The 19,373-nt window shown below is 42.9% G+C and overlaps 2 protein-coding genes across 5 annotated transcripts in view; one reads left to right on the top strand and one right to left on the bottom strand.

The window, feature by feature from the left end:
• Window positions 1–10,432, top strand: part of tenm2a (teneurin transmembrane protein 2a) — a 179,858-nt gene extending 169,426 nt beyond the window's left edge. For all 3 annotated transcript variants that reach the window (XM_088430698.1, XM_088430697.1, XM_088430699.1), the window contains 12 exons: window positions 87–260; window positions 392–1,035; window positions 1,747–1,922; window positions 3,735–3,970; window positions 4,053–4,349; window positions 4,439–4,996; window positions 5,941–6,210; window positions 6,344–6,754; window positions 7,432–7,542; window positions 7,617–7,884; window positions 7,998–8,128; window positions 8,203–10,432. In XM_088430698.1, coding sequence (XP_088286824.1) covers window positions 87–260; window positions 392–1,035; window positions 1,747–1,922; window positions 3,735–3,970; window positions 4,053–4,349; window positions 4,439–4,996; window positions 5,941–6,210; window positions 6,344–6,754; window positions 7,432–7,542; window positions 7,617–7,884; window positions 7,998–8,128; window positions 8,203–8,940 — 4,014 coding nt within the window. In that variant the 3' untranslated portion in view covers window positions 8,941–10,432. The remainder of the gene's footprint in view (window positions 1–86; window positions 261–391; window positions 1,036–1,746; window positions 1,923–3,734; window positions 3,971–4,052; window positions 4,350–4,438; window positions 4,997–5,940; window positions 6,211–6,343; window positions 6,755–7,431; window positions 7,543–7,616; window positions 7,885–7,997; window positions 8,129–8,202) is intronic.
• Window positions 10,433–10,516: 84 nt separating this feature from the next.
• LOC148413532 (cysteine-rich transmembrane module-containing protein 1-like) lies at window positions 10,517–18,116 on the bottom strand. 2 transcript variants are annotated; one of them, XM_088430700.1, is made up of 3 exons: window positions 18,016–18,116; window positions 12,825–13,134; window positions 10,517–11,751 (listed from the first exon to the last, which is right to left on the bottom strand). In XM_088430700.1, exons 2-3 carry the CDS (start codon window positions 13,117–13,119, stop codon window positions 11,648–11,650), a joined length of 399 nt encoding a protein of 132 aa, XP_088286826.1. In that variant the 5' UTR covers window positions 13,120–13,134; window positions 18,016–18,116; the 3' UTR covers window positions 10,517–11,647. The 2 variants fall into 2 exon arrangements, with proteins under 2 accessions (XP_088286826.1, XP_088286827.1); XM_088430701.1 differs by lacking the exon at window positions 18,016–18,116 and adding an exon at window positions 14,162–14,608.
• Window positions 18,117–19,373: the final 1,257 nt, after the last annotated feature.

Below are 19,373 nucleotides of genomic sequence, written 5' to 3' on the forward strand. Positions count from 1 at the left end.
TGGGACCACCTCACAAATGAATTTGATATATTTCTGGAGTTAATGCGTTCCAGGCTGTCAACAGGTTTTCATTGTTGTCCTTCCAGGTAAGCATCATAGCAGGTCGGCCGATGCATTGCCAAGTGCCCGGGATCGACTACAGTCTCAGCAAACTGGCAATCCACGCTGCTCTCGAGAGCGCCACAGCCATTGCCTTGTCCCACACCGGCATTCTCTACATAGCTGAGACTGACGAGAAAAAGATTAACAGAGTTCGGCAGGTACATCTGGACTGTTTTACACATTCTTGAGAATGACACTTACTATTATGAATGTTTTTTGAATAATTTCATTCTAACACTAGATGCTCATCTTTCGTTTTATCGTAACGGTATGGGCGCACATCTTTTAGGTAAGCACCAACGGAGAAATCTCTCTTCTGGCTGGAGCCGCTTCTGACTGTGACTGCAAGAATGACGTCAACTGCAACTGCTTCTATGGCGACGATGGCTATGCCCCAGACGCCGGCTTGAACTCTCCCACTTCCTTGGCGGTATCCCCGGACGGGACGCTTTTCATCGCGGACCTCAACAACATTCGGATCAGAGCCGTCCAAGCCAATCGACCCGGCCCGGCCCTCTCAAGCCCATCTTACGCAGGGTCTGGCGGGGCGCGCTATGAGGTGGCATCACCTAGAGAGCAGGAGCTGTATATATTCAATAGAGAAGGTCTCCACATTCAAACTATCAGTCTTGTTACTGGAGAGCCGCTCTATAACTTCAGCTATGGTGCTGATGGCGAACTGGCAAGTCTGGTTGACAATTGCAACAATACAGTTAAAGTGAGGAGAGAAGGTTTGGCCCAGGGAGGAGGGGCCGGCCTGCTCCGACTGGTGCTACTGCCAGAGAATCAAGTGGTGACGTTGGGGCTGGACCCGAACGGAGGACTTCGTAGCGTGTCGGCCGTAGGTCAAGAGGTGGCTCTCATGGGATACAGCGGCAACACGGGCCTTCTCGCCACCAAAGCTGATGAGACTGGATGGACCACGTTTTACCAGTGAGTGGAATCTTATGATACTTTTCTTTTGTAAACCACTGATAAATCACATGCACTTCCATCACCGTTTACATGTTATTTTACTGCCCTCTAGTGGTAAGTTCAAAACTACAGCCGTAAACTTCATGGGATACTTTGCTTACATAACCCGTTTTCATTAGTAAAAAACTTAAAAGTATTGTTTAGAAGTCATAAAATACCTCAATTATTTTTCATGCCCGAATAATGCATTTAAAAATATATCTTTCAAATTGACAAAACATTGACTCAAGCATCAGGTAATGACCAAATGGCTCACCAGTTTTCTGATTTGCTTTTTTATTCCGATTTGACTACATATACCTGTATTAACTGCACCTGAAAAATCTTTCTTAAATTAACTATGGACGCATTACATTTATTTCAGTTCATGCAATTACTGCTGAAACGGCTAAATACGTTTTGTGTCTCTTTAAAAGGCCTGCCAAATTATTTGTTTAGGGTCCAACCAATTAATTGGCCGATTATGGCCCTTATTTTTTTCACGATATTTTTTTATTTAATCGGCTAATTAATCAGTAATCTGTTTTTTTTTTTTGTTTTTTTTTTTTTTGCTTAAAAAAATCCATTAATAAATTTTGGGCCCTACTTTGCTTGCTTAAGTCCTCCATCCGTTCATTTTGTACAAGCTGTTTTTTTGAGGCCAAATGTGTTTCCTGTCTCCTCTCCCAGGTACGACAGCGAGGGTCGCCTGACCAATGTGACGTACCCTACAGGCATGGTGACAAGTCTCCATCGCGAGATTGAACGCTCCATCACCATCGATATCGAGAGCTCTAGCAGAGACGACGACGTCACTGTCATCACCAACCTCTCCTCTGTCGAAGCCTCGTACACCGTGGTTCAAGGTGATGCGAATAATGCAACTTGAACAGTAAATCTGAGCTCAGAGTTCTATAAATTTGAGGGAAAATGCAGAATTGTTTTTAATTAATTTGCTGGCCCAGTAAAAAAATATCTCTGGCATCTATTTACTTTAATAGTTTCAATAGTCATGCAGATTCCCCTATGTATTTAAATTCATTAAGTGTGTGTATAGTGCTTCTCTAAAGGTCTGTTACCCAAAAATCCTACACGAATAAAATAGCTCTCAGGCAGTTCCCGCTATACCTTAGGAGTAATTGCCACTTCCCCGTCCGACCAACGTGAGTATTGTGACAGCAAACGGCGTGCTATAAGCCTCGAAGGCCTCAGGCAGAATCCGATTGAGATGTATTCAGTGATCCACCTGTGTGGCGCTAAGAAGACGGTAGATGTGTTCAGAGAGCTGTAAGTAATTTAAGGTTTCCGGCACCCTGTGTGGGTTTTCGGTGCAGCTCTCTGGTGACATACTCACTTAACCGTCTCCCATTCTTTTGCTCTTTCTCGTTCTCTTCATTAACTCCTGCGCAGAAAATTCTCCTCAGCCCTCAAGGTCTCATTTCTCTCTCTTTCACCCCTCCTCCATCTCCATTGCTTCTGTTTTATTACAGGCTTGTTCAGGCAGACGGTGCAGAAAAGATTTATCTAAGGGCTGTTGCTGCCAAGTCAGTGGGAAAAAAAACATTCACTTGTCTGTTTGAGGCATTGTTAAAATGCGCCTGGAGCTTTATTACAAATTGGTCTTATGGATTACTGTCATTTATGGTGGGGTTTCAAAGGGAGGCACCAGCTGATCCCCCTTACCTTTTATAAATGAAAAAAAAAAAATAAAAAAAAACATGCCTCCCCTTTCGTAGCCGCCAGATTGTTCTGAGCCCCAAACAATTTTATCTCTCTTTCAGTCACTTCTCTGTGATTAAGATGTGTGTTTTCAGTCCTGGGAGAGAGAATTTAAGATCAACATTAGACGTGGGCTTATCTGATTCAATTCTTGTGTTTACCGGAGATTCATTACAATGTGGTGATAAGGATTGTTGGAGGCTGGAGATACATGTCAGATTTTATTCGGTATACTAGAGAGATTGTTAGAATAGGAGCCAGTCAGGTTTGTAGCAAACAAGTGACTATCTTTGTTTAGGAGGAATATAGTGTAACCAAATTAAAACCATATTTATTGTAAAGATGCTTAGCAGTGAATTAACTGCCAGAGGAGGACATCTTACAAATAAGTCAAACTATATTCATACTGAATTTGACATCCATACATAATTTTGCACCTCTTTAAAAAGTAAATCAAAAGCGCTCTAAATTTATTTAGCCATTTTCAGCAATAAAAAGTTCATATTTTGTCCATAGTTAGATAACATCATTTTTTTCACGCACAATCTAATACCTTTAAAAACAAATTTTGGCCACAATGACATCACATACGCTCAGGTAACGACAAATCGTGGCTCAGTTTCCGTCACATCACCAAATCCAGAAAAGAGGTGAGCCGTGATTGGCCGCTACCCGAGCACACGATGTTCTTTTCAGTCAACCAAAAGTGGCAAAATATGTTTTTAAAGGTAATAAATATACATGAAAAAATAACGGTCCGATAGATAGTTAAAATCCCCTTAAAAGTTGTCTTGTATTGCGCCTGCTTTTTAACAACAGTGAATTAATGCAAGCACAGTTTTGTTTACCAAAAATAAATATTCATCAGTATATCCCTTGCTGTGCCATATACTGGAATGGACTCTCTATCTTATTGTCTGGCAATCATTCTTGGTACCTTTTTTTTTCTTTCTCTCAAGACCAAGTAAGGAACAACTACCAGATGTGCAACAATGGGACCCTGAGAGTGATGTACGCTAATGGAATGGGCATAAGTTTTCACACGGAGCCCCACATCCTCGCGGGGTATGTCAGCCCTACCATCGGTCGCAGGAATATAACACTTCCCACAGACAATGGCCTAAACTCCATCGAGTGGCGTCTGCGTAAGGAGCAGGCCAAAGGGAAAATTACGGTGTTTGGCAGGAAGCTAAGAGTGAGTTTGGCCAACCTCTCTAAATCCCCTGCATTAACCTATTTCGAGAGAATTTATCCGACCAATGTGTACTTTTCTTCAGGCGCACGGTCGCAACCTCCTCTCCATTGACTTTGACCGTAACACACGCACGGAGAAGATTTACGACGATCACCGCAAGTTTACACTACGCATCATGTACGACGCCCAGGGCCGACCGGCCATGTGGTTGCCTAGCAGCAGCCTGGCAGTGGTCAACGTGTCCTATTCCTCCACCGGTCAGCTTGTTGGCCTGCAAAGGGGGAGCATGAGCGAGAAGACCGAGTTTGATCCCCACGGACGCGTCCTGTCTCGCTCTTTTGTGGACGGGAAGGTTTGGAGTTACAGCTACCTTGATAAAGTAAGTACAGCCGTCACCTTTATTAAACGAAAAGTACCTACTCCATACTTCCCTCACAAGGTGAACATTTTTGAATTCTCTCTGTCCAGTCCATGGTTCTGTTGCTGCAAAGCCAAAAGCAGTACATTTTTGAATTCGATACCTCAAACCGGGTCACGGCTGTCACCATGCCCAGCGTCGCCCGCCACACCATGTTCACGCACGTGTCCATCGGATACATCCGCAACACTTACAACCCGCCGGAGAGCAACGCCTCCATCATCCACGACTTCAGCGAAGACGGCAGGCCTCGGGCCACTCATTACCTGGGCACCGGCCGCCGCGTCCTCTACAAATACGGCAAGCTGGCCAAGCTGTCCGAGATCGTGTACGACAGCACAGCTGTCACTTTTGGCTACGACGAGACAGCGGGCGTGCTGAAGATGGTCAATCTGCAGAGCGGCGGCTTCTCTTGTACCATCCGCTATCGGAAAATGGGCCCTCTCATCGACAAGCAAATATATCGCTTCAGCGAGGAGGGCATGGTCAACGCGAGGTTCGACTACACTTACCACGACAACAGCTTTCGAATTGCAAGCATGAAGCCGGTCATCAGTGAGACGCCGCTACCTGTGGACCTCTACAGATATGATGAAATCTCTGGCAAGGTCACTGTCTTTGCTCATTAATATGCGCAATTCTAACAGTGCCAGTCAAAACTTTGTAAACGCCTTTGAATTCGTATTGTCTGAAATACATTAAGTGATCAAACAAGCCTATCACCTAGCGATGGGAAAAGGAAGCTTCAACTTTCAAATTTTCATCATTTAGCGATACTTCCTTTAGGTATAATATTGATATTGATCTTATTTATAGTCACTGCAGCAAGTGGGGCGGCGCAAAATGTTTTATCTTCCCTACGGGGGCCGTGCAAAAAGTAATTGAGAAGCACTGGCTTAAAGAAGGAGATTTATAAATGGTAAGCCAGAGCGCTTTCAGCAGTACGGTGAACAGAGCATGTCCTCAAGAGGTGTGAAAAATACAACAAATTGGTCCAAGGAGCAAAGTTGAAGCTTCATTTTACCCATCAATACTATTGCCGTAAATCCCGTGAATAACATGCACTGGAATCCAACAAAGCCCCCTCAAAAAATCACCCTTAAAAGCATAAAATATATTTTTCTTTCATTATGGTACTGCTTAGGTACCAGTTCTGGCCTAAAAATGTGTTTTGTTTTTCATTTTTCATTTCTGTTTAAGCCACCATGTATAACACCACAACTCGATTTGGGATGATTGATTGTAACAGTTGATGATGCACAGCTGTGAACTAAAAATCATTTCGGATCATAAAACAATATAAAGCCGACAGATAAAATACTAATATGTGCAACGACGTCATCTGAGCAAAAGACGCCTCCTTCAAATATTCCAAATTGCAAAACATATTCCTTGATTATCATTACTTTTTGTGAACCAAATAATTCCATCAATCCGATTTCACAATGTTGGGCAACGGGGTGTTTCCATACTTTTGACAAGCGCTGTAAATGACGTTTAAGTACACCTATGTTGGATTGCATATGACGTTCCGCACACTTGTCTGTCTTAGGTGGAGCACTTTGGAAAGTTCGGGGTCATTTACTACGACATTAATCAGATTATCACCACAGCTGTCATGACGCTGAGTAAGCATTTCGACACCCACGGACGCATCAAGGAGGTCCAATATGAGATCTTCCGCTCCCTCATGTACTGGATGACCGTGCAGTACGACAGCATGGGACGAGTGGTGAAGAGGGAGCTGAAAATCGGGCCCTACGCCAACACCACTCAGTATCGCTACGATTACGACGGCGATGGACAGCTGACTGGGGTCAAGGTGATTATTCCGTGCGGGAGAGATCATATCGCGTCGATTTATGGTCGTGCGTTATCAGACGCCCGACTGCCGATGTCCTGCGACACTGACGTTAGACTCCGGCCTTTTTGTTGCGTCTTCTCCATGTCTTCAGGTGAACGACTGGTCAACGTGGCGTTACAGCTACGACCTAAATGGCAACCTTCACCTGCTAAACCCCGGGAACAGCGCTCGCATCATGCCGCTGCGCTACGACCTCCGCGATCGCATCACGCGGCTGGGAGATGTCCAGTATCGCTTGGACGAGGACGGTTACCTCAGCCAGCGCGGTTCCGACATGTTCGATTACAACTCCAAGGGTCAGCTGCTGAGGGCCTACAATCGGGGCCCCGGCGGCTGGAGCGTTGTTTATCACTACGACGGCTTGGGCCGCAGGGTCTCCACGAGGAACAGCCTTGGGCAACACCTTCAATTTTTTTACGCCAACCTCAACCACCCAACTAGGGTGACGCACATTTTTAACCACTCCAGCTCGGAAATCTCCTCGCTCTACTATGACCTTCAGGTAGGGGTGCGCTCTGCGTGAAATCGAGCTGATTAGCATGCTCACGTGCGCAATATAGCAACGAGAAATGGGACGAAATCCTATTTGTTTTAAAAGCCATCCGCACTTTTTATGGCGGAATGGTAAAACGTTGGGCGTGTCCCAAGCGATGACCGCATCCGAGATAGCAGAGGCGGATGAAGTGACGCCGTCTTTATGACGAGTGTCGACCATTGAGGTTTATGGTGCCAATATTATGCCCTGGGTTTGCTGCACTTGGTCCAGTCAAAGTTTGATTCTAAAAAAAAAAAAATCAAGGCAACAAAATGAGCACATTTTAAGTGCTTCAGCGTTTGTGCGGCATGACATATCTTAACTGTTAAGTTCTTTTTGCTTTTGGAAGCACAATAAGCCTTGGGTATGAAATGTTCTTTATAAATAAACTTGCTACTACTCTAAAATAGTTGGATCAAAAATAACCCAAATTAGCTGAAAAAAAACCAAGGGATTCCCCATCATTTTGGATGATTTTTTTTTAAACCCCAAAAAATGAGTAAAATGAATAGCCCACCAAACATTTTTTTTGGTGTGTATATTTATACGGAAAAACTTTGGGGGATGGGGTGGGGGTTTATGAGTTTTTCATATGTGACCCATCATTCTTTGGGGCAGTTGTTCTTAAAATGTTTTGTTTTCAGGGCCATGTTTTTGCTATGGAGGTAAGCAGCGGAGAAGAATACTACATAGCATCCGACAACACGGGCACTCCATTGGCTGTTTTTAGCAGCAATGGACAGATGATCAAACAGGTGATGCAAATACATTTTTTTTTTTGCACCTGGAGTTTCCTGAAGCCAAACGCTCCACTTCTCTACTCATTTAGGTGCAATACACAGCATATGGTGAGGTTTACCTGGACTCCAACCCGGAGTTCCAGCTGGTGGTCGGCTTTCACGGCGGTCTGTATGATGCCCTGACCAAGCTGGTCCACTTCACCCAGCGTGACTACGATGTCTTGGCCGGGCGCTGGACTTCGCCTGACTACAGCATCTGGCCAAAGATCGGAAAAGATCCCGCTCCGTTTAATTTGTACATGTTCAAGAACAACAATCCCCTCAGTGATATGTTAGACGTCAAAAATTATGTCACAGGTGAGAAATGATATAAACGTGTATACTTTATACGGAATATGGTTCGAGGTTGTACTGATGCATTCATTATATGCCGTTCAGAAATGTCATTTTTCTTCGATCTTTTGCCGTAGATGTGAAGAGCTGGCTGGTGATGTTCGGCTTCCAGCTTAGTAACATAATCCCGGGATTCCCTCGGCACTCGCTCTACTTTGTGGAGCCGCCGTACGAGCTGCGTGCAACCCAACACTGTGAGAACGGACAGGTACTGAATGAGAACGCCGAGCCGCGGCGACCCTTGAGATTTCCATCAGTTTATCCCGCAATGTCTTTTCGCAGCTCATCACTGGCGTGCAGCAGGCGGCCGAGCGTCACAACCAGGCCTTCATGGCGCTGGAGGGTCGTCTTCTAAACAAGGAGCGGCGCAGGCGAAAGGACAAGCCCGGCCACTGGTTCGGCACCAGCGCGCCCATCGTAGGACGCGGGGCCATGCTGGCCCTCAAAGAGGGCCGAGTGGTGGCCGGCGTGTCGTCTTTGGCCGGCGACGACAGCCGCAAAGTGGCCCTGGTGCTGAACGGCGCCCAGTACCTGGAAGGCACCCACTACACGCAGGACGGGAAGGACTGCCACTACTTTGTGAAAATCGGCTCGGCCGACAGCGACCTCTTGGCCTTGGGGCTTACCAACGGCCGCAAGTCGCTGGAGAGCGGCATCAACGTGACGGTGAGCGGGCGCTCCAGGAGAGGGGTGACGGTGGAGTTTGCCGTGCCGTCCTTTGTTCTGAGCATCCGCTACGGGCTCTCCGCCGACGTGGCGGATGAGGAGAAGGTAAGACTGTTGGAGTTGGCTCGCCAGAGGGCCTTGGCGGGCGCCTGGTCCAAGGAGCAGCAGAGGGCCAGAGACGGAAAAGGAGGCAGTCGCCTCTGGACTGAGGGAGAGCGACAACAGCTCCTAACCACGGGAAGGGTGCAAGGCTACGACGGCTACTATGTACTACCTGTGGAGCAGTATCCAGAAATGGCTGACAGCAGCAACAATATCCAGTTCCTCAGACAGAACGAGATGGGCAGGAGGTAACGGCCCACCACGCCTCCGCCCCACCCCTCCGAATCCTTTTTTTTTTCCCCCTTTCCAGCCTCCTCAACCCTTTTCCTCCGGAGATTTCGTCAATAAACGGGGTCATGGAAAGCTGCAGGGACTTTTGAAAAGAGTGACAGAACATTATTAATTTTACTGCCATAGGCAAAAAAAGAAAAAAAAAATCAAGTAACGTTTAAGAACAAAAAAAAAAAAAACGGCACTACTAAATAAATAAGATTCCCCTTTTTAAAAAAGATCATTGATATTTTCGCCCATATTTTTTGGGTCACGACGACAGCGCCCGTGAGCATTCGACGGAGCTTCGCGGACGCTGAAAGCGAAAGGACAAGGGCGAAGAGCGCCCCAGTGTGTTGCCGCGACAACAGCACATCAAAGGAGGACACTAAAGACAGACAAGGCAATGTTCACGTTCGTCCAGCACTATGAGTCGCCGTCACCTTGTCTCAGGCCTCCCATTGCCCATCATCGACTAAACACTCCAAGCAAGCGACACGCAAACAGCCGAAGGCCTCCGCGAGCCGGCCCGGTCGTAAAAACGAAAGGAAAAAAGAAGGCTGTATTTGTGGACGGTGGCAACACACGGCCTTGTTTATTTCAAACCGGGAGAAGAAACGTGTCACTACATACGTGTCCAATTACACTCGATTTCAGGATGTTGCGTGTTGATGCTGTAGACGCTGTAGTTTTGTACGTTTCAGTCGCAGTAGGATTGTGAGACGTTCACCAAGGCACTTCTGTACAGAACCCACCGCTCGCAGTCCCCAAAACATGCTAAGTTCATATTTATTTTGGATTTACTCATGTTTTATTTATTTATTCTTAGTACTATATGACAATCATGAATGAGTCAGTCAGTTGAATTAAAAGACGATTCTTAATGTAAGTTCATTTTCTTTTGTAAGATATGTATTAAATGTTCATTTGGGTTTGTTTGTTTTTTTGTATTTTAGATTGCTACCAGGGCAAATAATAGTCACCCTCTAAAAAAAATAATTTATGTAATAAAGTGTCTAAAAATGGTTTATACTCTAAATAAAAGTCTTTAAAACTGTGAAAATGATTTTTCAAGCTATATTTCGATGTACAGTGTATAGATCTACCTTTATGCAGCACAGTAGAATATTGTTCAGAATACCGAGTTTTATATTTCTAAGAAGTGGCTTGTAATGTGCAACATCTTTGGCTGGTATTAATACTCTAGAGTTTTGTGGCACTCTAATATTGCATATCTACAGCAGTCTGCAGTTTTGATGTGTTTTTTTTTTTCCTTTCTTTTTGGAAACACAGATTTCTGACCTAGATCCCAAAAGCAGTAGCAGAAAAGGATCCTCCTCACTGTGAAGAGACTCGTGATGGATGTCAAATTGTACCAAACCAGTATTATCAAAGGAAAACACGTACGTTCACTAAAACGAGACTCTTCTGGGAATTTATGAATAAAACATGATTGTTTATTTCAAACCAACAATGTCTAGTTCACTTTCATCTTTTTTTGTCATAAACAGTAAACAGTCAATTCAATACTCACTCACGCCCAAATAAGAACAAAGTATTTCACTTGATGGGAATAACTTATTTTAATTAGATTTTCATTTAAAGCAAAAAGGCAAATGGGTCATTGTTTTATTAAACGCGGCATAGTTCCTCATTTTTACTTAAATCACAATCATATTAAAAAAAAAAAACTGACGGATCACATTGGTAAAAACATTGGGATTATTTCATCTGGTGAAAGTTATGAAATGAAAATCAGTGTCATCCTCAAACTGTATTGTGTATATCACATGATTTTACTTGAAGACATTTTGCAAGTGGGAGGAAAAACATTCCAATATTCAGCTCCTTAGACAACGTCCTTCAGCTCACTGGCAGACCGGCTTACCATGTTTGTGGGTCAACAGAAGATCAGGATGAAGGAACATGGCTAAGAAAACAAAAAAGGCAGCTGACGGAAGAGCAGATGGAAGGGGGAACGTACACCCAAAGGTAATGTTTCTAAAGTGCTTGAGACTTTCACACCAAAAGCCTGAGCGCAATGTATGTTGTGTTATAGTTCCTTTGTGCCTTTTTCATACTATTGTAAAAGGAGGTGCAATTGACACTACACCGATACTTGATTCGGTATAAATCCTGAAGGAATCCTGTGGATTCTTGTCAATATGCATTCAGTGTCATTACACAGGACTGTTGTAGTAGTGTGTGCTTATAACGCAAAGATTTACATGTATGAATGAGAAGATTTTGATTACGACCTTAGGGCCAAGCTGCTGCTGCCGCTTTCAGGTGTTCTATACAAAGTCACGTGGCCAACTAAATAGCCTAGCATGCAGCTGACATTGTTTCCACGACTGCACGTCTGTGTTACGCGAATTGATCTGACACGTAATCGTCTTCATGCAAAATGGTCAAAAGCCAATTTTTTTTTTCTTTCTAATTCTGTAAATGCATCTCGGGGTAGATATTGAGGCTCATGGACAAGCTGCTACAAAGCCGCCCCCGATGACGCTCGCTCGCTCAGTGCTGAGGACTTCACAACTGACAAAAAGCGGGAAACAAAGGGTGGGTGTATAGGCACGGGGTTGAAAGAAACGAAGATTTAAGGCCAACCGGGGAGAAGGGATGCTAGTGTATCGAGGCACGAAATTAGGGAGGCCTGGCAGCGGAGTGAAAGTGCTCCGAAATATTAGGTCAGCATGTCCCACAGACAGCAGCAACATAGGGCGGTCCAGCAGGCTGTCAGGCACGTATCCGAAGAGTTGTCTCTTCTTCTGTCCTCCACCATGTATACTGTGTGAAAAGAGGGAGAGCTTATTATTCCAATTACCTCTACGAAAGGTTGGTCTCATCAAAAAGAATTGACAGAAATTAATCAAGCATCAAGCCTCCAGCGGTGCGTTAATGTGGCTATGATCTGCTCTGATTTCCTCCTGGCTATGCTAATCAGAGGGGTGGGCAATGCTAATACTAATGTCGCAAAAATAAAACGATTTGAAGTTTCGATGCTTTATTTTTTAGACACAACTGAATATTAATTTGTTTTAAAGTCGTGGTCGATATTAAAATCATGATTATTCATCATGTTTGGTCAAACGTCTATTTATTGTCCTTTTTTGAATCAAGCAGTATATAAACAAGGCTTCAAGGCTTGATACTAATAAAAAACTAAAATTAAAAAAAAATTGTTACGGCAAAAACACACAGGGCAACACAGCTAACTTACTTGCTGAATGTGACCAAAAAAATGAAGCCTACTCAAAAACAAGCACATTATTTACTTTGAAGCAAATTTGAATCAAATGGCAGTCAAAATGTCATTTTTGGTCTTTTTAAACCGAATGTATTCCAATTTTTTGCCAATGGGATTTTTCAAAATGGGTCTCAATACATGTAAGTAAGACTGGCACTGCTCTGACCTATCACCAACCGGATCCTTCAGATCCTTTGCAAATTTTACAAGGCAAGGCTGGGGTTGGATTACTGCTGTGTTGCAACTATGTGAAAGAAAAACAAGTGAGACAACAACCTATCTCCATCTTTGTCTTAGAGATTAATCATTTATGTGAAGGGAGGGAAACAGTCAAGCAACTGTTGGCAAGCAGTGAATTAAGTTTATGACAACTGAATGTATAAAAATTGACCTTGAATATGAGCCATTTGTTCAAGTGCTTTACGGTTCATTAACGAGGAGCATCCCAAACGCATTGAGCCATGACTTATGTAACAGTGCTGATCAGTCACATGGCAAAATCTTGCCATAACATGTGATATCTGAAGAAAGTTGGACCTTGGACCACTTGGGTATGCTTCGTCTTCAACGTTACGGCAATCAAGTGCAGCGGGGTCAGAGCACAATCGCTCACCTGTGTTTTTCGGAGCTTCGCCATACATGGGGCCGGGCGGGGGCCCGCCCTGCCAGCCGTACTGTGGCTGTCCAGCATATCCTTGATAAGGTGGCTGACCTGGCCCTGGATATGGGCCTCCGGCTCCCATGGGGCCAGCGGGGTAGTTTGGGTAATTTGGATTTGGCTGCTGCATGTTTACAGGGTATCCCTGTTGAGGGTAACCCTGAGGTGGGTAGCCATGAGGAGGTTGGCCTTGGGCGGGGTAGACTGGAGCCGACGGGCCCGGGTATGGAGGGGGCTGGTCTGGATTCATCTCTCAGCAGTCAACCTGCAAAAAAATAAAATAAAATACACTATATCAAACCAGGACAATTAATGGTCCGCATGCAATACCTGGTCATCTACAGTCTTTTTGACAAGCCCTTGTAAAGTCCTGAATAGGCAAAATAAAGCGTACAAACTGCTGTGTGGGCATGCAAGAGCGGCATATTCAATATTGCCAACTCAGCAACTTTGTTGCTCCAGTACATTTAGCGGCAGCTCCGACCCCCTTTAGCAATCAATTTATCTAAAAGTCACACAAGCAACAATGTCAGTAGTGCTCCTCACATTAGCGACATTCTTGTGTCCCACACAGTGGAGGAAAAAGCACTTCAGTTTGAGTGTGCAAATATAAGGGCTGAATAATGAATGAAATTAATTCCATTAATGTCTGTTATGCACAACACAAGCTAGCTTGTGTTTTTTTTTGCCAATGGAGTAGTAAACGAGAGAATGTACTTCTTTTTAATTTCCCGCGCTGCTTGTTACAACTCTGACAGAAAACACGCTGCTAGACATGACGAGACCTCAGAACACACATTACCATATCAAACTAATGTATGGCTTTTATTTTGAAGTTGTACGAGGAAGCGTGTCACGACAACGGCTGAAGCTTTACGCCTCACGAACTGTTGCTCCCGGAGGGAGTCATGAGTTGCAACTCTCGATACAAACACAACGCTGTTCTGAGATCTCATGTATTCATGATTCAGGATGCTAAAAAAAAAAAACGACTTTATTACAATGACATTTATTTTACTAGCATAAATGAGGTGCTAGCTAGTAGAGCTCGACTGCTCTATAATGGCTGGCAAGAGCCAAAGGCAATTTAATCGATGTAAATGACTTGCGTGCTTTGATGCTGCCAGCCAGAGGGTTTCCGTTCATACTGATCACTTTTTAACAATCAGGCTGACTGAAATGTGTGATCTGTGGTTCTTGTCTCGACCAAAATGTAAAGGGAGAGTTGTCTAAAATTTATGTTCGAATAAATTCAGTAAATAGACCCAATCACACCTAAGGACAAAACACACCTGCCATTCATGTTTTTGGAGTGCGGGAGGCAGCCGGAGTGCACAGAGAAGAACCGCGTGGGCTTGGGGAGAACATGCAAACTCCAGACAGGAAGGCCGGGACCAGCTGGATTTGAATTCAGGTCCCTGAACTGTGAGTCCGATGTGCTGTTCACTGCCCCACCGAGCCACCAAATAAGTTATTTATTTATTTAATACTAAAAGACTCCGAAATATAAGCCCTACAGGAGAAATACGGGATACGCTGATGACTTTTACAAGTCTATATTTTGCTTTTTCAGTTGAAGAAAAAGGTGGTAACTTATCGGCAGAAAAGACAAAGGCGATTTATAAACAACAAAAATATTACGCCATACAATGCAGCGAACACTAGATGTCTGCAACTATTCAGCATTTGGAAAGGTCTCAGCTGCAGCTGAAAACTGAGCTTGTCTCTCCTTTTATTTACAGTTACACACTAGATTGTTAATTTTGTTGCAAGTCTGCTGAGAAAAAAACGAGAAAATGTCACAAAGAGTTGATGTCATAAGGTCTGTATGTCACAACTTGCCTGTCACAAGGCCTGCATTTAAGCCTTTACATGTTTTTAAAGCCCTTATACTACTTGCAGTATAAAGCTCGGTTCTTTCTGTGAAATCTCTTGTCAGATCGTCGCATACTCTCATGGAATTCAATCTTGTGTTGCGCCTGCTGGACCCAAAGCCTGTCTTGTCTCCTGCGCTTGTGTATGTTTGCGCTCCGATCCTGCCTTGTTTTATTAAAAAAAATAAATAAATAACCGGAATCAACTCCTACCTGCCTCAAGCGCTCCTGGGTCATATACAACCTCGTGAAAGAAAAGTATGTTTCGCATTACTTTATATGACATTTTGGAAAATTCTTGTCTCGTCTTGTTTTAGTGGACTCAATCTCGTCTCGCGGCATTCGTACATCATCCGATTCCTAAACATTATTTTTGTTCGAACATTTTGCAGAGGATTTATTTTTGTACGATTACAACTAGGGCTGCACAATTAATCGATTTTTAATGGCGATCACGATATTGGCTGCCATGATGAATTAAGTTGATCCTCTGCGATTTTAACATTTAAAAAGTCATAGCACTTTATTTGAAGTCAAATCAAGTACTTTGTCATCTTACCACCAGAGGGCAATGTTTTGCACATGTTTGCATGACCAAAGCTTGTCTCTCCCTAATTTAATTGTCTAAATCAGGGGATGCAGGGGATCCGTGAAATAATTTGGGTGTTTTGGAACTGATTTAGTTTATCTTAACAGTTATGCGGGCCTTGTTTGGCTTAGTTTTGTTTTTTGGTGATAGTGGATTTTGTGGTGGGCAAGGACGATGGTGAGCAGTTGCTGTTGGTACGTACGCATTGTTCCTTCTCTTTGACTAGTGTCTGAAGTGTGTTTTCTTTGTTGGAAAATTGTCATTTTTGCTAATATGCCCAAAATTGTTCATTTGTTGGTCCAATTTGTTCATCTAGATAACATGCTAGCTAATGTCAGTTTTTATCTTCAGCATGTTAAATAGTATTTTCTTGTGTGTGTTTAGCTCGTTAGCATCTTCTTTTACGCTAGGTATTTCCTTTTGGTAAATGTTAGCACAGGCGACTGTTTTGCATGATAGTCATACTTGTTTGCATTTAATTAGCCTTTGTATAAAAAAAGGGATATAATTTGCAATTCAGTTATGATTGATTTAATCTGTGCAATTTGTGTGCATTTAGTAAGAGGGAAGTTTGGTGTATTTTCTTTTCTTTAGTTTTAACAATATAAAAAGGGCACTTATGTTTGGCTTAAATTATTTTTATTAAGATTTGCAATTGGGGTCCTTCAAAAGGGGTCCTGGGGTCCTGGCTTTGGAAAAGAGGTCCCTGACTCCAAAAAGTTTGAGAACCCCTGCTCTAAATTACATGCATAATCAACTTTGTTAACAAGTGCTGCACCAGATCTCATTGGATTAACACCCGTGCATTCACGTGTTTGTGTGCAGTAAATTTGCCCCCTAGAGCCACACTGGGTAATGAATTCCTCGGGGCTCTTTTCTAAACACCAATAAAGTGACGCAACTTTATCTCACGGCAGAGCATTAGTGGTTTTCATGGATCTCTAATCCTGTGTCAAACAAGCTAACGTCTCATTAAAAAAAATGAGCAGCATGCTATGCACATTTAAAAAAAAAAAAACTGATTTTGCAGTGCGGGAATGTCTTGCGATACAATTATCAAGCCAATGCACCACCATCTTGTTGCTCACACTGACTTGACAAATGGAGGGGCTTGTGTCACAGGGTACTGTGAGAAGCTAATGACATTCACCATGGGATAGAGAGAAATGCAAAACAGATTCGGACTGGTTTGCTTTTTTGCATGGTCACACACAGTCCGAGTCTGTGCAAAGACACCTGACGTGATGTGTGTCAAGTTAGACGTGCATAACCGCTTTCACGCATTCCAAGCAATGTCCTAAGGTTATTTGCTCCGCTCTGGCCTTGTAATAGGAAGCTGTATTTCCAGAATTTCCAATGGGATCGTAAAGTATTTACCTACCAACCCATCAAACGGCTAATGACACACAACTCTTGTTCAAGCCTTCTTGGCTGGATTTGCTCATGCAGAACAACCACAGCAACGGAAAATGAAAGACTCTTCTGTCACTCACTGTATGTACACTATAAACAACCTTCACCAAAGACTGCATTCAGGTCAGCCTCAGTAGCCACATTCACTTTCTATACAGAAAAAATAGCTTCAGTATTTGCCAACGCTTCACATGCAAATGGATCAGTCTCTTTATCTCTGATGTTTATCTGTAACGGAGGAGCAAACCAGATGATTAGGGTCAAAGTATTGTGGAATATTGTGACGGCAATCCAGTTGAGCGCAGCATTTCCATCGCAATTAAAAAAAAGATAAGTCCTGATCGTAGTTCCTCAATTTGTTCTTTAGTCAACCAGAGTTGACCTTTTACCTAAAAATGTTCTCATTACTGCTGACAGATGGCAAAGCCTTGTAACTGTGGTAACGGTGCTCTGGGAGCAGGAAACCAACGTTCTTAATGATTTGCCTTGTTTCACCTGAAGGCAATAAAAAGTACATCCATGACAATAGTTACCGTATTCAGCTCTAAATGGCGGAAACTTCTTCAAACGGATAACAAGGAATTGTGTTGAGTCCATGAAATTCTTGACAATGTAAAAGGTTAAATATTAGACAGTTGACATTCCAGGCTCATTTTTACGTTTGTGTTTCCTCTTGGAATGCCACAAAACTTGTGTGATACCAGCGTTTACACATTATGATAATTATTATGTAATGTAAAGGCAAAACCTACATTTCATGTTTTGCGAGTCTATTGGTCAAGCATCAAGATGTAACACCGGCATCTATAAATGCGAAAACTACCATGGCCTTAAGTTTGGCAGCCTCGGGGTCCTTTCTGTACTCAGCTGATCGCAAGCTGATCGCAGGAATGGATGTAAATGAAACCACGCCGTTTCACATTAAATACGGAAACAAATGTAATAGAACGAAATGCCTCGGAGCATTTGTACAACAACAAACAGGTTTGATGCCATAAAAACAGAAGTCATTACGGTTCCACGTTTAAACTCTGCAATACCTGAATGATTTAAATATTCATTTGTTTTTAAAGAAACGAGCGATTTCGTTGTGTTTAGCTGTTAAGACTTTAGTAGTAACTCCCCCTATAAGACATTATGAAAACGTTGAGGTCATAATTTTAGTGCACCTGTAGGCCAAACCCAAACATATCTGTAAACATTAAACTTCGTGATTAAACAACTAACCAACACGTCACACTAAAAATCGTGAGCGTTTAACAAGCCTTACCTCTTGGATTTGTTTCTGTTCACAAAACCCCGTCCTTATACGTTTGTTTTTTTCCACCGCAGTGAACAAGCGTTTCAGCCCCGGCGTCGAGTGCGTCTTGCGCACCGTTTACTATAAGAATGGACTCCTGACTGTACCATTGTGGTTGAGGCCAGAGGGCAGCCATCTTGCGTTGCCATTTTTAAACGTTTTTACTTTATATCTTTTGTATGGGTTATGCGAGTTCCCACTTAACTAATAATCGATATACTGCAAATCGTGACTACAGGTCAGTTTCATATTCCGCAACATATTTTGACTCATGGGCTTTTGCTCATTAATGGTTCCGACATTATGGGGACGATAATAAGGAGCGCACAGTCTCAGCCCTACATTAAAAAATCGAAAATTCATTTTTATGAAAAACTAATATATAAATATGACACCCTTTCACAACATCGCCACGCCATACTGTAGCATTTACGCCAAGCAGCAGCAACGTAAAAACGCAGAGAACTTAATCCATTCGTTGGCTTGTAAGACAACATAAGATGGCCACCGCTGGCTTCACTTTTCTCCTAAACTACAGTTAGTTCATTCATATAGAAATCCGTCGGCTAGCGGGTCGCAACGTCATTGTAAACGAAAAAAAACGGTATTTGTGGGAAACAAAACACGTGATTTGCTCTTGCGACTATAGATGTGTATTACATAGATGCCCCTCTACGTTGAGTTCGCCTGCTGCGTAAATCCGCCATTTTTATTGGATGTAAAATGTTTGTCCTAGCTTGTTATAGTTCATAACTTATTTTTTGTACTAATAGAAATTTGTGTGTGTACACCATGGCAGCCTGAAACGTAGATGTTATCTGAATAAAGGTTACAACATTCATGTTTACATTGAACAACTTTTGTTAAGTTTTCAAGACTGAATCTCTATTCTGGTATAGTAACCGTTATTAAAAAAAAAAAAAAAAAAAAAAAAAACACGCTACTTGTACACCTCCGTCTTGCCACTGGTATAATAACCGTTATTAAAAAAAACACGCTACTTGTACACCTCCATCTTGCCACTAGATGTCAGTAATGCCTAAGGAATCGGTTACTACGACTACTTATGCACCCTTGTTTTTTTTCTAAAATTCCTTTCAGTTTTAACCATTCCTTTGTAAATATAACATCAACAAAAACATCTTACAGACTTTCCAATACGTGTTGTTGGGAATGCGATTGGTTTGATGTTAGTAGCTAAACTGGCTTTCTCAAGAATTGTTTCACAAAGACAAGAATGGACACCTGTTGAACGCTTATTCTCGACATTGAAGCGTCTAAAAACGATGCCTGAAATAAGAATTGACACACGCTGCTTTCAGCTTAGC

This window comes from Hippichthys cyanospilos, chromosome 13 (genome assembly GCF_059441005.1).
Source record: "Hippichthys cyanospilos isolate Australia breed blue-spotted pipefish chromosome 13, RoL_Hcya_1.0, whole genome shotgun sequence".
In the NCBI taxonomy this organism is placed as follows: domain Eukaryota; kingdom Metazoa; phylum Chordata; class Actinopteri; order Syngnathiformes; family Syngnathidae; genus Hippichthys; species Hippichthys cyanospilos.

Bases quoted from the DNA above. Each gene is read 5' to 3' on its own strand.
- LOC148413532 (XM_088430700.1), bottom strand. From the start codon at position 13,119: ATGAATCCAGACCAGCCCCCTCCATACCCGGGCCCGTCGGCTCCAGTC. The intron at 11,752-12,824 runs GTGAGCGATTGT...CTTTTCACACAG, and splicing joins CGAAGCTCCGAAAAACACAG to TATACATGGTGGAGGACAGA.